Source organism: Python bivittatus, unplaced genomic scaffold (assembly GCF_059951505.1).
Source record: "Python bivittatus isolate LINGU-HERP-01145 unplaced genomic scaffold, Pbiv_v1 ctg000020_np1212, whole genome shotgun sequence".
NCBI classification, from domain to species: domain Eukaryota; kingdom Metazoa; phylum Chordata; class Lepidosauria; order Squamata; family Pythonidae; genus Python; species Python bivittatus.
Window position 1 is genome coordinate 80,099,404 of NW_028277030.1, and position 14,277 is coordinate 80,113,680.

At 39.0% G+C, this 14,277-nt stretch overlaps 1 protein-coding gene across 15 annotated transcripts in view; it reads left to right on the top strand.

The window, feature by feature from the left end:
• The window catches only part of ARID1B (AT-rich interaction domain 1B), a 414,597-nt gene that overhangs the window by 25,543 nt on the left and 374,777 nt on the right, over nucleotides 1-14,277 (top strand). For all 15 annotated transcript variants that reach the window (XM_088142352.1, XM_088142359.1, XM_088142353.1 and 12 more), the window contains exon 2: nucleotides 12,774-12,968. In XM_088142352.1, coding sequence (XP_087998478.1) covers nucleotides 12,774-12,968 — 195 coding nt within the window. The remainder of the gene's footprint in view (nucleotides 1-12,773; nucleotides 12,969-14,277) is intronic.

A 14,277-nucleotide genomic window follows, 5' to 3' on the forward strand; every position in this document is an offset into this window, starting at 1 on the left:
GATATCAGTACTGGGCAAGGTCCTTGAGCAGATTGTTGTTGTTTAGTCGTTAAGTCGTGTCCGACTCTTCGTGACCCCATGAACCATATTGCGCCAGGCCTTCCTGTCCTTCACTGCCTCCCTGAGTTTGCTCAGTTTCATGCTCATTGCTTCAATGATGCTATCTAACCATCTCATCCTCTGCCGTCCTCTTCTCCTTTTGCCTTCAATCTTTCCCAGCATCAGGGTCTTCTCCAAAGAGATCTCTCTTCGCATTAGGTGACCAAAGTATCTGAGCTTGAGCTTCATTATCAGTCCTTCCAATGAACAATCAGGGTTAATTTCCTTTAAGATTGACTGGTTTGACCTCCTAGCAGTCCAGGGGACTCTCAAGAGTCTTCTCCAGCACCACAGTTCAAAGGCATCAATTCTTCGGCGCTCGGCCTTTTTTATGGTCCAGCTCTCACAGCCATACATTACTACTGGAAAAACCATAGCTTTGACTATGCGGATCTTTGTCGGCAAGGTGACGTCTCTGCTTTTTAATATGCTGTCTAGGTTTGCCATAGCTTTCCTCCCAAGGAGCAAGCGTCTTTTAATTTCATGGCTGCAGTCTCCGTCTGCGGTGATCTTGGAGCCCAAATAAATGAAGTCTGTTACTGCTTCCATTTCTACCCCTTCTATTTTCCAGGAATTGATGGGTCCAGATGCCATGATCTTAGTTTTTTTAATGTTGAGTTTCAAGCCAGCTTTTGCACTCTCCTCTTTCACCCTCATCAAGAGGCTCTTTAGTTCTTCTTCACTTTCTGCCATTAGGGTGGTATCATCTGCATATCTGAGGTTGTTGATGATTCTCCCTGCAATCTTGATTCCAGCTTGTGATTCTTCCAGCCTGGCATTTCTCATGATGTACTCTGCATATAGGTTAAATAAGCAGGGTGACAGTATACAGCCTTGTCGTACACCTTTCCCTATTTTGAACCAATCGGTTGTTCCATGACCGGTTCTGACTGTTGCTTCTTGGCCCGCATACAGATTTCTCAGGAGACAGGTAAGGTGGTCTGGTACCCCCATCTCTTTAAGAATTTGCCACAATTTGTTGTGATCCACACAATCAAAGGCTTTTGCATAGTCAATGAAGCAGAAGTAGATGTTTTTCTGGAACTCTCGTGCTTTCTCCATTATCCAGCGAATGTTGGCGATTTGATCTCTAGTTCCTCTGCCTCTTCGAAACCCAGCTTGTACATCCGGTAGTTCTCGGTTCATGTATTGCTGAAGCCTAGCTTGTAGGATTTTGAGCATAACCTTGCTAGCATGTGAAATGAGTGCAATTGTGCGATAGTTTGAGCATTCTTTGGCATTGCCCTTCTTTGGAATTGGAACGTAAACTGACCTTTTCCAATCCCGTGGCCACTGTTGCGTTTTCCAAACTTGCTGGCATATTGAGTGCAGCACTTTAACACCATCATCTTTTAGTATTTTAAACAACTCAGCTGGAATACTGTCATCTCCACTAGCTTTGTTGTTAGCAATGCTTCCTAAGGCCCACTTGACTTCACTCTCTAGGATGTCTGGCTCAAGGTCAGTGATCACACCAGCGTGGACATCAGGGACATTAAGATCTTTCTTGTATAGTCCTTCTGTGTATTCTTGCCACCTCTTCTTAATCTCTTCTGCTTCTGTTAGGTCCCTGCCTTTTTTGTCCTTTATCATGCCCATCTTTGCACTAAACGTTCCTTTCATATCTCCAATTTTCTTGTAGAGATCTCTAGTCTTCCCCATTCTATTGTTTTCCTCAATTTCTTTGCATTGTTCATTTAAGAAGGCCTTCTTATCTCTCCTTGCTATTCTCTGGAAATCTGCATTCAGTTGCTTATATCTTTCCCTTTCACCCTTGCTTTTCGCATTCCTTCTTTCCACAGCTATTTGTAAAGCCTCATCAGACAGCCATTTTGCTTTCTTGCATTTCTTTTTCTTTGGGATGGTTTTAGTTGCTGCCTCCTGTACAATGTTACGGACCTCCGTCCATAGTTCTTCAGGCGCTCTGTCTACCAAATCTAATCCTCTAAATCTATTCATCACCTTCACTGTGTACTCACAAGGAATATGATCTAAGTCATACCTGAGTGGTCTAGTGGTTTTCCCTACATTCTTCAATTTAAGCCTAAATTTTGCAGTAAGAAGCTCATGATCTGAGCCACAGTCAGCTCCTGGTCTTGTTTTTGCTGTCTGTATAGAGCTTCTCCATCTTTGGCTGCAAAGTATATAATCAATCTGGTTTCGGTATTGACCATCTGGTGATGTCCATGTGTAGAGTCGTCTCTTGTGTTGTTGGAAAAGAGTGTTTGCTATGACTAGCTTGTTCTCTTGACAGAACTCTATTAGCCTTTGCCCTGCTTCATTTTGTACTCCAAGGCCAAACTTGCCTGTTATTCCGATTACTCCTTGACTTCCTACTTTAGCATTCCAATCCCCTATGATGAAAAGGACATCTTAATTTGGTGCTAGTTCTAGAAGGTGTTGTAGGTCTTCATAGAAGCGGTCAACTTCAGCTTCTTCAGCATCAGTGGTTGGGGCATAGACTTGGATGACTGTGATATTGAATGGTTTGCCTTGGATACGCACTGAGATCATTCTGTCGTTTTTGAGGTTGTACCCCATTACTGCCTTTCCCACTCTCTTATTCACTATGAGTGCAACTCCATTTCTTCTAAGGGTTTCTTGCCCACAGTAGTAGATATAATGGTCACCCGAATTAAATTCACCCATTCCCGTCCATTTCAGTTCGCTGATTCCCAAGATGTCGATGTTCAGTCTTGTCATCTCATGTTTGACCACATCCAGCTTGCCTTGGTTCATAGATCTTACATTCCAGGTACCTATACAATATTGTTCTTTACAGCATCGGACCTTCTTTTCGCTTCCAGATACATCCACAGCTGAACGTCCTTTCGGCTTTGGCCCAGCCGCTTCACTCTTTCTGGAGCTACTTGGAATTGCCCTCCACTCTTCCCCAGTAGCATATTGGACACCTTCCGACCTGAGGGGCTCATCTTCCGGCGTCATATCTTTTAGCCTTTTAACATTGTTCATGGGGTTTTCTTGGCAAGGATACTGGAGTGGGTTGCCATTTCCTTCTCCAGTGGACCACATTTTGTCAGAACTCTCTGTCATGACCTGTCCGTCTTGGGTGGCCCTGCACGGTATAGCTCATGGCTTCACTGAGTTACGCAAGCCCCTTCGCCACGACAAGGCAGTGATCCATGAAGGGGTTGAGCAGATTATCAAGCAGCATATCTGTGAGCACTTAGATTGGAATTTATTAATTAACAGGAGCCAACATGGATTTATTCCAAACAATTGATGCCAGACTAACTTGATATCCTTTTATGATAGTAGGCTGGTCGATTGGGGAAAGACCATGGATATAATATATCTTGACTTTAGCACGGCTTTTGACAGTGTCTCATTCTTATTAATAATCAAATTTGGGGTGACAACTTTTCGGTGGATCCACAATTGGCTCAAGGATCATACTCAAAAGGTGTCAAATCTACTTGGAGAGACATCTCGAGTGCTGTCCAATGTTTTTATAAATTATATGGATGAGTGGGTTAAGGGAATATTTACCAAATTTGCCAATGATACAAAGCTAGGAGGGGTGACTAATACTTGGGAGGAGAGGGAAAACATTCAAAAAGATGTAGGCTAGAACAGTGGGCAAAAACAAATAGAATGAAATTTAACAGGGGAAATGTAAAATCATGCATCTGGATGATAAAAAAGAAACACCTGTACAGAATGGGGGAAATGTGGCTCTAGAGCAACATGTGTGAGAAGGATGTAGGAGTACTAGTGGATTACGAGCTCAACATGTCCCAGTAGTGCAATGCAGCTGCAAAGAAGGCCAATGACATCTTGAAGAATTTCAAGAGGGGCAGAGAATCCAGATCATGGGAAGTAATTATCTGTGATGGAATGGAATTATGAAGGCCAAGCTCAGGGAGACAAACATTTTCTTAGCTTGCCAGAACTGCGTGGGAGGAACAAGAGGATGAGACTGGTACCTCCTTGAGGAATTCACACTGTTGTGGCTGGAGGACTTTGGGAACTGGGGTTTTGGTCTGGGAAGATTGATGTGATGGAATGGAATTATGAAGGCCAAGCTCAGGGAGACAAACATTTTCTTAGCTTGCCAGAACCGCGTGGGAGGAACAAGAGGATGAGACTGGCACCTCCCTGAGGAATTCACACTGTTGTGGCTGGAGGACTTTGGGAGCTGGGGTTTTAGTCTGGGAAGATTGATGTCAGGCCTAGCCCAAGGAACTCCAAGAGACAATGCCAATTCAGTCCAGCTATGTTTATTAGCTACAACCTCTAGCAAGAATATTCCCAGACTAAAACCCCAGTACCCAAAGTCCTCCAGCCACAACAGTGTGAATTCCTCAGGGAGGTGCCAGTCTCATCCTCTTCTTCCTCCCACGCAGTTCTGGCAAGCTAAGAAAATGTTTGTCTCCCTGAGCTTGGCCTTCATAATTGCATTCCATCACATTATCCTATTCTAGTCTGCCTTGGTCAGGCCTTAGTTGGAGAATTGTGTTCTGTTCTGCACGCCCATGTTGATTGATTGATAAACTGGAGTTTGTCCAGAGAAGGGCTACCAAGATAGTGAAAAGACTGGAAGTCAAGTTCTATGAGGAACAATTAAAAGACCTAGGTAGCAGAAGAGAAAGTTGAGAGGGGATATGACAGCTGTCTTCAAATACCTGAAGGGCAGTCTGTGATGGAACATGAGGGCAACCTTGGAAGATAGGGGAAGAGATGCTTCCTAGGGAATGACCAGGTAAAAGAGAAAGGAATCTGCAACAGAGTAACGGCCAGAGAAAGAAACCTAGGAAGGACCGCCCTAACTACTCAGGTTAGGGAGGGCGGGAGATTTGTATTTTCAGACTTGCAAGATTCTATTAAAGTAGCCTTACAATAAAGTAGAATTAGCTCATCTAGTTGTGTTTCCTGTCTGGTTTACCTGGGAGGGCTGACACACACAGTGTAGATGGTTCGGACTTATTCTCACTTGCTCTAGAGGGTTAGACTAGAGCTATTGGGAAGAAACTTCAAGGATGTAGATACAGATAAGACATTAGGAAGAACATCTTTACGGTAACAGCTGTCTATCAGTGAAATAAGTTACTGCATGTTTTTTTCCCCTTCACTGGAGGTTTTCAAATAGAGTCATCTATCAGGAATAATGTAATGAATCCTGCAGCGTGTAGGAGGTTGGACTTGATGATCTCTTGAAGGAGCCTTCCAAAACTGTGATATGATTCTGAGATTCCATGATATGAATTATCCAATACTTGTTTGAGTAGAGCTGACCAAGTTTTTCTATGCTATTTTTCAATTGATAAATTATCCAAATATTTCCAATGTTGAGCGATTAATAATTTAGCTTCCCAAAGTAAAAATGTAATAAGTTTCTTGCTATTTCACCCCATACACTCTCCATCAAATGTACACACTAATTGTAGGGTTTTTTTGTGTGAAAATGTAATAGTTTTAGTTATAACCTTGATTTTGTTAAAACCTTTTTCCCAAGAATCAGATTTTTTCCCACGTGCTTTGTGAAATAATATCACTAGAATAAAGGCTAAAGATACTGTATTAGGTACTTTCTCTTATAAACTATTTAATTTGGGATACTTAAATAGCCTATAGTTCAACTCAAACAAATCTCCAAAAAAAGTAATCCAGGCTAAGATAATTTATTCTGTTTTTAAGGAAAGGATAATTTGAATAACAATTTTCAAGAAGTATAAAAAATTCAGATATAGAACAAAATTTGCTACCAAACGTTGATCCCAAAGGTACCATGTTCAGCTGAAGATTGAAAACCACAAGCAGTCTGACACAATGTGAATATTCCCTCTGGTAAACATCACTTTGTGGTCATTGAATTTAGAAAGCCTTTAGATGCTTCAGGGGAAGTTATTAATTAGCAGTCAAATAATACACATTGAAGGAGTTTATGTTTCTTCTATTTAACAGAATGGCTAGATTGCCTCCTAGAAATGTAAAAATTAGCCTGGGACACTTAGCAAGGATTGGCCAGTGTAAGTATTGAGAAGGATCTTCATTGTTGTTTTCCACATTATTATGAAAGTTACTTTGACTCTAACAATGCCCAGATCCCCCTTATTATTTTTTTATGTATTCCCATAAATATCTTTAAAAGTTGCATAATGTATGTATGCATGCATAGAAACAATGCAGCTGAAAGCAGGGAGACAAAATTCTTTCCCGTTTTTTCCATATAGCAGAGCAGCAGTCTAGTCATAGAATCATTCTTGTCTTCATTGCCTCTGGGTGATGTTGTCTGGGATTGCATACTGAACTAATACCCCACAGTTGTGGTTCAAGGAACCTGTTTTCGATTCAGTCGACCTCAAAAAAATTAGTTTAGTTCCATATGACTACAGTGTGCACCAGGCACAAACCTTTCTAATATAAGGAAACAGCTGGGGAGTTAAATTCAACATAAAAAGTTGTGAAGTTATACAAAGCTTTTTTTAAAAAATGCAAAATCAGCAGCCTTAACATTGACCTTTCATCAGCTGACCCCCTCAATCTACCAACAACCTCATTATACACATCCAGAAAAGGCATGGCATAATTGACTTAAATTGACAGTGATTCACAGTAAGAAATGCTGAATAGTAGTTTTGTAAATTAATTCACTGAATGGAGGATAGGAGTCACAAGTCTGACTAAAACTGTAGGGAGAAGAGGGAGAGAGAGAGAAAGGAGGGAGATAAATAAATAATATATAAACAAAACTTTCTTTCAGCCTGGAAAACTACTTGGTAAAGCCACTGCATTTATTTTCACCCCCACCCTTAGTTTTAAATAGCAATGCTTTTCATACTGTCAGAATTCCATGCTGTGACACCCCTTTTCAAAAGTTATGACAGCAGTGTAATGACAGCTACTGCCTCTTGAGAATCAATCAGGCAATTAATTTTGTAAATGAAATGCTGATTATACAAAGCTTCACATGAGAGGCCAAGTGATTAAAATCAATTTAACAAATTGTTTCAGGTGGGACTTGATTAATAATTTGCCATAAATGCAGAGAATATATGGCCAGCATACATTTTTTCTATGTTAATATATAACTGTAGAAAATAGAGTGGATGTATTTTTGTACCTGCCCTTCTGCAATGTGAAAGCCAGTGTGACTTAGCCTCCAAAGTTCTCCCTGCCTCTTACTACAAAACGTATTAATGGAGTGATTTGTTTTCTGTAATATTTCTGTGGATGGAATTAGTTGCCTTTCACAGTCCAGTTTGACAGTAAACACTGTCTCAGGTAGCTGCTCTTCTCAATGTTAATGTGACTTCTATTAAAGGCAGGGAGGCTGTGCCCCTAGGTTCTTCTGCAGGGGAGTCAAAGTCAAGATCTCAGCCTCAATCACATGGCCACATTTTTAACCCCTCTCTCTATGTAGATGCCCCTGATTGTACCCATTAAGTTGGGAATATTTGGTCTAAGCCAACATAGTGCTAAGGTAGGAATGTGCAGCATATGGCCATTGAGATGATGTTGGATTGGAGTTTCTGTCATCCCTTGCTGTTGGCCGTGCTAGCAAGAGCTGGTGGAAACAGTATCTAAGGGCCCATCTCTTCACTGAGTATATCACAAAACCTGTTAGATGCAGAAACAAGGACATACTGTTATCTGCAGTATCGGAACTGTTATCGGTAACCACTGAAAATAGTGTGACTGCTGGGAATTTTTTTTTCTACTCTTACTCAATAGCAAAGCAATTCCTCTACAGTTACAGGCACCAGTCTTGCAGATCCTGAGCTAGAGAACATTCAAAGAATTCAAAGCTGTATCTTGATACAGTATAGCCATCATCAGCCTCAGTGAGTTTTGATGCAATATTTTATGCCCATCCATCATATGTTGGTAACTCTGGGAATATAGGCTAGATTGCCATTTTGCTTCTTATTGTATGAGAACAAAGTCAATTTTATACATTGTGAATCCAGGTAGAATCACAGGGAAATATTCTGGAAGAACATATCAGATAGTTTATACTTGGAAACTAACAATTTCCTAACTTTTATTTATTTATTTGATTTATTCTCTAGCTTTCAGCTCTTTTAAACCCTCAATTTAGGCCCTTATTCAAAATGTTCTGAACGTTCATCTGGCACTTTGACTTTAAATCTGGAAATCAAAATGCTGAATGTATATTATGAATCAATGCAGATTCCCTAGGGGAACTTGCTTGCAACTAGGGCAGGACTCATGAGTTACTTAAAAATGTGCTGCTTTTAGGCAGTTTATCTTCATGCAGCTATAGCTGTTAGAAGTAGGTGAATTATATTGGTTTACAGCAAAATAAATTATGAGAAAATGTATTTCTTAGGTAAAGTTTTTTTTAAAATACTATGAACACAGATACGAGCCTCTTGACGTGGGTTTTATCATATTTAAACAATACTATTGGATTTCTGCATTGTGTGGCTTTCTGTATTGCCTTTCATTTTTATTTAAAATGATTTTTTAAAACCTCTCAAACATGTTGCACAGAAGTCTACAAAATAGTATATAATGTATCAAACTAATAAAATGTATCATATAGCAGAATAAAAACATTGGGTACTTCTACAAATAAAACAAAGATCTATGAATTCCTCACAGTTTCCTTGTGTGTTGCAACCATATGTTCCATTGTACAGCATCCCAGAGATTCCCTTGATCCTCAGGAACAGCCTTTGGGGGAGATATGGGAATGCAGCTGGCATTAGCCCTGGTAGGTAATCAAAGCATTTGTCATCTGTTTTTGTAAGCAACTCAGTCAAATGTTCAGAACTCTTGAAACAAAAGACAAGAAACCCACAATAAAACCTCCAGATATAATCATAAAAAAAATAGAACAGTTGTTCTCTTATGGCTGAAGACCCTCTGTGGATCTCAAGAAGATTTTGATGTGATGGATCCAAGGTAATTGAGAGTCAGGATTAAAAATAAATCAGAAGGGAAGCAGATAGAGGAACAAACTTAAAAATACTACATTATAATATTAGTTACTCTTAAGTAATATAGTAAAATTGAGGCCAACAGTAGGAAGCCAAGTACTGTAGTTAGTTTTTCTCAGTTATAGAATTCTTTCAGCCATCAGGTGTGATAAATGTATGTAATTGGGTTTAAATGTTATTTTAACCTCTGTGTGCCCTTGCAGTGGCACTGTGAAAAGTCAAGTTGTGTGTAGTTCATTAAAAACAAGGGGGGTGGGGGATGTTGGTTGTGATTTGTTTGCTCCATAGGCATAATAGGTTTAACCAAAGTATAAATTACCAGTGAATGGTTGATACTCTAACCTCAATATTTTAAAAGAAAGATTAGAATAAATGTGTAGCATACAACTTGAGGACGTGACATTTAATTTCATTGCTTTATTTTGTAAAGGCCATCAGAGGAAAGAGATAGATTTCTATTTAATATTTTAAGATGCACCTCTCTCCACCGCTCCACAGTTTTAAAACTCGTAGGAGAAATATGGCATAGCCTCCTCATTGCCACTGTGGCCATGTAGTGTGGTACAGTCATTGGAGTTGGAGGCCATTTAGGTGATCAAGTCCAACCACTTGTTCAATTCAGCAAACCAAATTAAAATTTCTCTAGGTTTTCCTTCATTTGAACACATCCAGTGAAGGGAAGCCCACCTCTTCTCTTGGTAATTGGTTTCACTGTCAAACTACTGTTACTGTTAGGATAGTTTTTAAACATTCAAACAAGATCTGCCTTCTTCAAACTTGAATCCATTATTTCATGTTCTGCACTCCTTTACAGTGCAGAACAGATCTTGACTTTCTGCTGTGTGATGTTCTTTCATGTATTTGAAGAGTGTCATAGTCTTCTGTTAGTCTTCTGTTGTCAAAGCTAAACATTCCCATTTCCCTCACTTTCTTTTCTAACCCCTTATTTTTGTTTCCCTTCTCTGAATCTGCTCCAGTTTGAATAATTTTTAAAATGCAGTGCTAAGAACTAGAGCAACATTGTCAGAACAGATATCGCTGATCACATCCTGCCTACTCTGTGAAGTTCCATAATTGCATCTCTAGAGATCTGCAGAGAATTTGCACTGGGATTTTGCAGGGAGAAAAACCCATTATGTAAATAGGAATCTATTTGCATGTTTCTAGTTTTAACCCATGAGTCTAAGCCTACATTCACAGTGAGTATAGATTATGGTGTGAATTCTTTGTGTGTGTGTGTTGGTGACTGCCTGGACAAGACCCTGCAGTTTTCTTAGCAAGATTTCAGAAATGACTTGCTATTGCCTTCATCCTAGGGCTGAGAGAGAATGTCTGGCCCAAGGTCACCCAACTGGCTTTGTGCCTAAGGTGGGACTAGAACCCATGGTCTCCTGGTTTCTAGCCTGGCGCCTTAACCACTACACCAAACTGGCTCTCTATGGAGGGAATATTCATATATAAATATACTCTGAGGACTATATTTTCCTAGCAAAGATATGTTGATGTTCATGCACACTTAGCTGTTGCAGTTTTTATAAATTAATTTGTGACAGAATCTTTGAAAAATGTTGCAATAATTACTACGTGTTATAATTTTGGTTGATTTTAATTTTGTAGAATCCTATTTATTTTTAAGATGAGTTGCTGTACAATAGTAGGACATAATCAAATTTTTAAGATGCCAGTAGCCATCTTTCTATTGGGTATCTGTCTATGCTTATTTCACTGCAGCATGAATTAATTTAAATAGCCTAAGTAAATAGACACTTTGAATCAAACTAATATTGAAAACAAAAATGAGGCTGAGGAGGACAAGGAAACATAAGACTACATTTGGATGATCAAATTTAGTTTAGTATTCGAAGTATGTGCTAGCACTATGTATCTGAGTCCAACTCCTAACAAAGTAATAATATATGGTTAATTTAACTTTCTGTTTCATGAGAGCCAAGAAACTGCAGTTGAGACCTTCTAATCAAGTTGGGATATGAAACTATGTCAATTTTAGTTTTTAAATCCTGGCTGCTTTGGAAAGCTGCTGCCATAAATCCCAAATAAGACATAATGGGAGTTAATGATAACTCACATGAAGGGCGGAACAAAGGGGTAGCCAGTGGGCTGCATGAAGGTATCTGGAGCTTGAACCTATCCAGGATTATTAAAATGGACTTTTAATAGAGTCCATTAAATGGTACAAGAAAACGTATTAAGCAAATTATGGATTGCATCCAGGTGTAGTCAGAAATCAATGGTCTGAAGAAAAATAGTGCATCATAATTGTACGTATTGGTAACTTAAATCCTGAAAGAATTCAATATTGAATTGTAACGAATAGGTTTCAGATAGCAACAGTGATTAGAAACAGGAAAATCAGTTTGTGAATATTTGTTTATGTTGAAAGACCTCTGCGGCAACAGCTATGCACTTAATTTTTACTTACAAAACAGCATATAAAGGAAAATTGTGATCCACTTAAAATGCCACATTAAATTCTGAATCCATTGCTGCTAAAAACAGCTACAACAATGATAAAAGTAGAGTTTTGGAATATGAATCTAGATGAGTATGTGGATATGCACATTTTTTCTGTTATTCTCCTCTAGACATACTGACTTCTGTTGAATTACTAAATTCCATACAAAAGTGAAGAGAAACCGCTCGTTCCTAGATTTAAGAAACACTTTGAATAACTTAAATAAATTATCTATAGAAAGGAATAGATATTGTCATTCACTTTCTGTGAGTTGTGAAAACTTTAAGAATATTTGTGCCATTTACTGCATACTGAGTAATATTAGCTGATGTGTGTGTTGCTGCATTTTGCACATTTTGCATTGCTTTTACCTGCTGTGAGCCGCCCAGAGTTGCTGTGTGAGATAGGTGGCTACATAAATCAAATAAATAAATAAAAAAGGAAGCAGTGATCTGCTGTAAATGCATTATACATACTGCCAAGAAAAATCAGGATTTCGTTGTTATTTTCTGAAGTCAAGGAGCGGGGTCCAGAAGGCGGGCCTTCTCTGCTGTAGACCCCGCCCTTTGGAACATCTTGCCCCCGGAGGTGAGACAGGCCCCCTCACTCCAGGCCTTTTGGAGGGATTTGAAGACTTGGCTCTGCCATCTGGCCTGGGGCAGGGAGGGAGGATGTCAGAAATGGGGTTGGCTGGCCCCTTAGCGGCCTGGTGCGGCCTCAATCGGCCTCTTGGATTTTTTAGCCTTTTATCTTTGTAAATGTGGTTTTTTATAACTTTTAATTATGTATTTCTGATTTTAGTTTGTTGTAAGCTGCCCAGAGTCCCCCATTGTGGGGAGATGGGCGGGGACAAGTCTATTAAATAAAATAAATAAATAAATAAAAAATCAAAAGAAACTTTTGATGTGAACTGTAATGTATGACTTGCTTACTGACTTGGAATTAAAAAATGGGAAAAAACAGTGAACAGTGGTAAAGATGGAACAGTTAGACTACGTAGACTTTTGTCTGGTAGGATCTCCCCATTGTCAACCAAGCCCCCTTGAGGAGTTCCATCCTTATGTATCTGGCTGTGGAACTATATGAACATGTTTCTCTGGAACTGAATTATATAATGTCTGAAATTAAACTCTAGTTGTTGTTTTTTTTAAATGTTATTAGATTTCGTTTCAGAATGAAGACTATTTGAAAGTGCATTGACCAAGAGATCTTCAAAATTATTCATGCAGTGGATTAAAACATTGCTTTTATCATTTTCCTCCTCTAATCAACAGGGCAACCCAATGGATCCAATGGTAATGAAAAGACCTCAGTTGTTTGCAGTTGGCAACAGCCCCCATGCCCAGTCACAGCCAGGCAGTCCATATCCAGGGCAGTCATATGGGCCACCAGGACCACAGCGTTTTCCAATGGGAATGCAGACCCGGACTCCTGGTTCCATGGGAGGAATGCAGTATCCACAGCAACAGGTTTGTTATGTTCCTTTCTGATTGTCTGCTTTTATTCTGTTAAATAATACTTAGGCCACAAGATCTCTCTCAGTACAACCTTCATTGAGGAGTGGGGGAAGGAAGGAGGAGGCTAATTTGTAATTTATTTGTGTTATCACTTTTCTTCTAAGGTTTTATTTTCTTTTGGCAGTGATGAACATACGCATTTTAAGAGAAGATATATTATTTATCAAATGCATTATCTAGATTTGTGGTGTTTTTCATTTGCTCAGCTGTCATAAGCTTTCTGCTAGTAATAGTTTCTTCATCTGAAATAATACTGAAGAGGGCAGATTCACTGAAATGAACATAATGTTGGTCAGTGTGAAAACTGTTGCAGTTTACAGTAAAGTTATTGGATCACATAAAAAGTATATGCTTTACATGTGTGTGTATTACAGCATCCTTCTTTCTCCCTCCACCTCAAACAGGAGGGGTTTTCTTATGTCCAAGGAGATGTAAATTGTGTGGTTTCATGTTAATCTAGGGTTAGAGTTTTGTAGCTGATGTCAATCTTTTCTCTCCCATTATCTCAAGAGGGTCAATTACTTACATTTTCAGCATATGATAGCATGGATAAAGCCACTGTGTTTTTGAAAGGGCAGAATAGATGAAAGCTATCAAAAGGTTATATTGGTAAATCCTTGATCAAGCTCTTTATTGAAGACTGCTCTTTACAAATGCAAGGCTTTTTTGAGAAAAGAGCACTGTCTCTGTGTATGGCAAAGTAGAATTACTTTTATTTCTTGATGTTAAGTATGATGAAGATGGAAAATAATCATCAGCCAGGCAGGTATATTTATTGAATTGGCATGAAATATTCAATAATTAGCTATGCATTCACAGTTTTGTTGAGTTACACATTCCATTTTTGAAAACATGGACTACATGTGATTCATAAGTCTCTTACCATACAAAGTTGCTTGGGGTTTAGATTGACTACTTTGGGAGATGGATTAGCTTAACTAAATAGTGGCAAGAAATTTATTTTGGCATTTCTTAATAGACCAATTACAGATGACAGGTTTTAAAAGATTAACTTGACGTTATTTGGAAACAAAGAGGAAGAGAGCATTTACTTCTTAATTTAATTAAAGTTACTACTGGTTTAATCAACAATGCTCTTTATTTTGAAAAGGAGTATTGCTATTTTCTATCTGAAGAGTAGTGTTGCATTTTTTCACTTGTGAAATAAAGGCTAATTTAAAAAAATCTATCAGAAGGCAATGATCTGGTGCAGCGATTGGCTGCTGTCCCCATCTGTCTTTCTGCAGCATTAAAATAATTG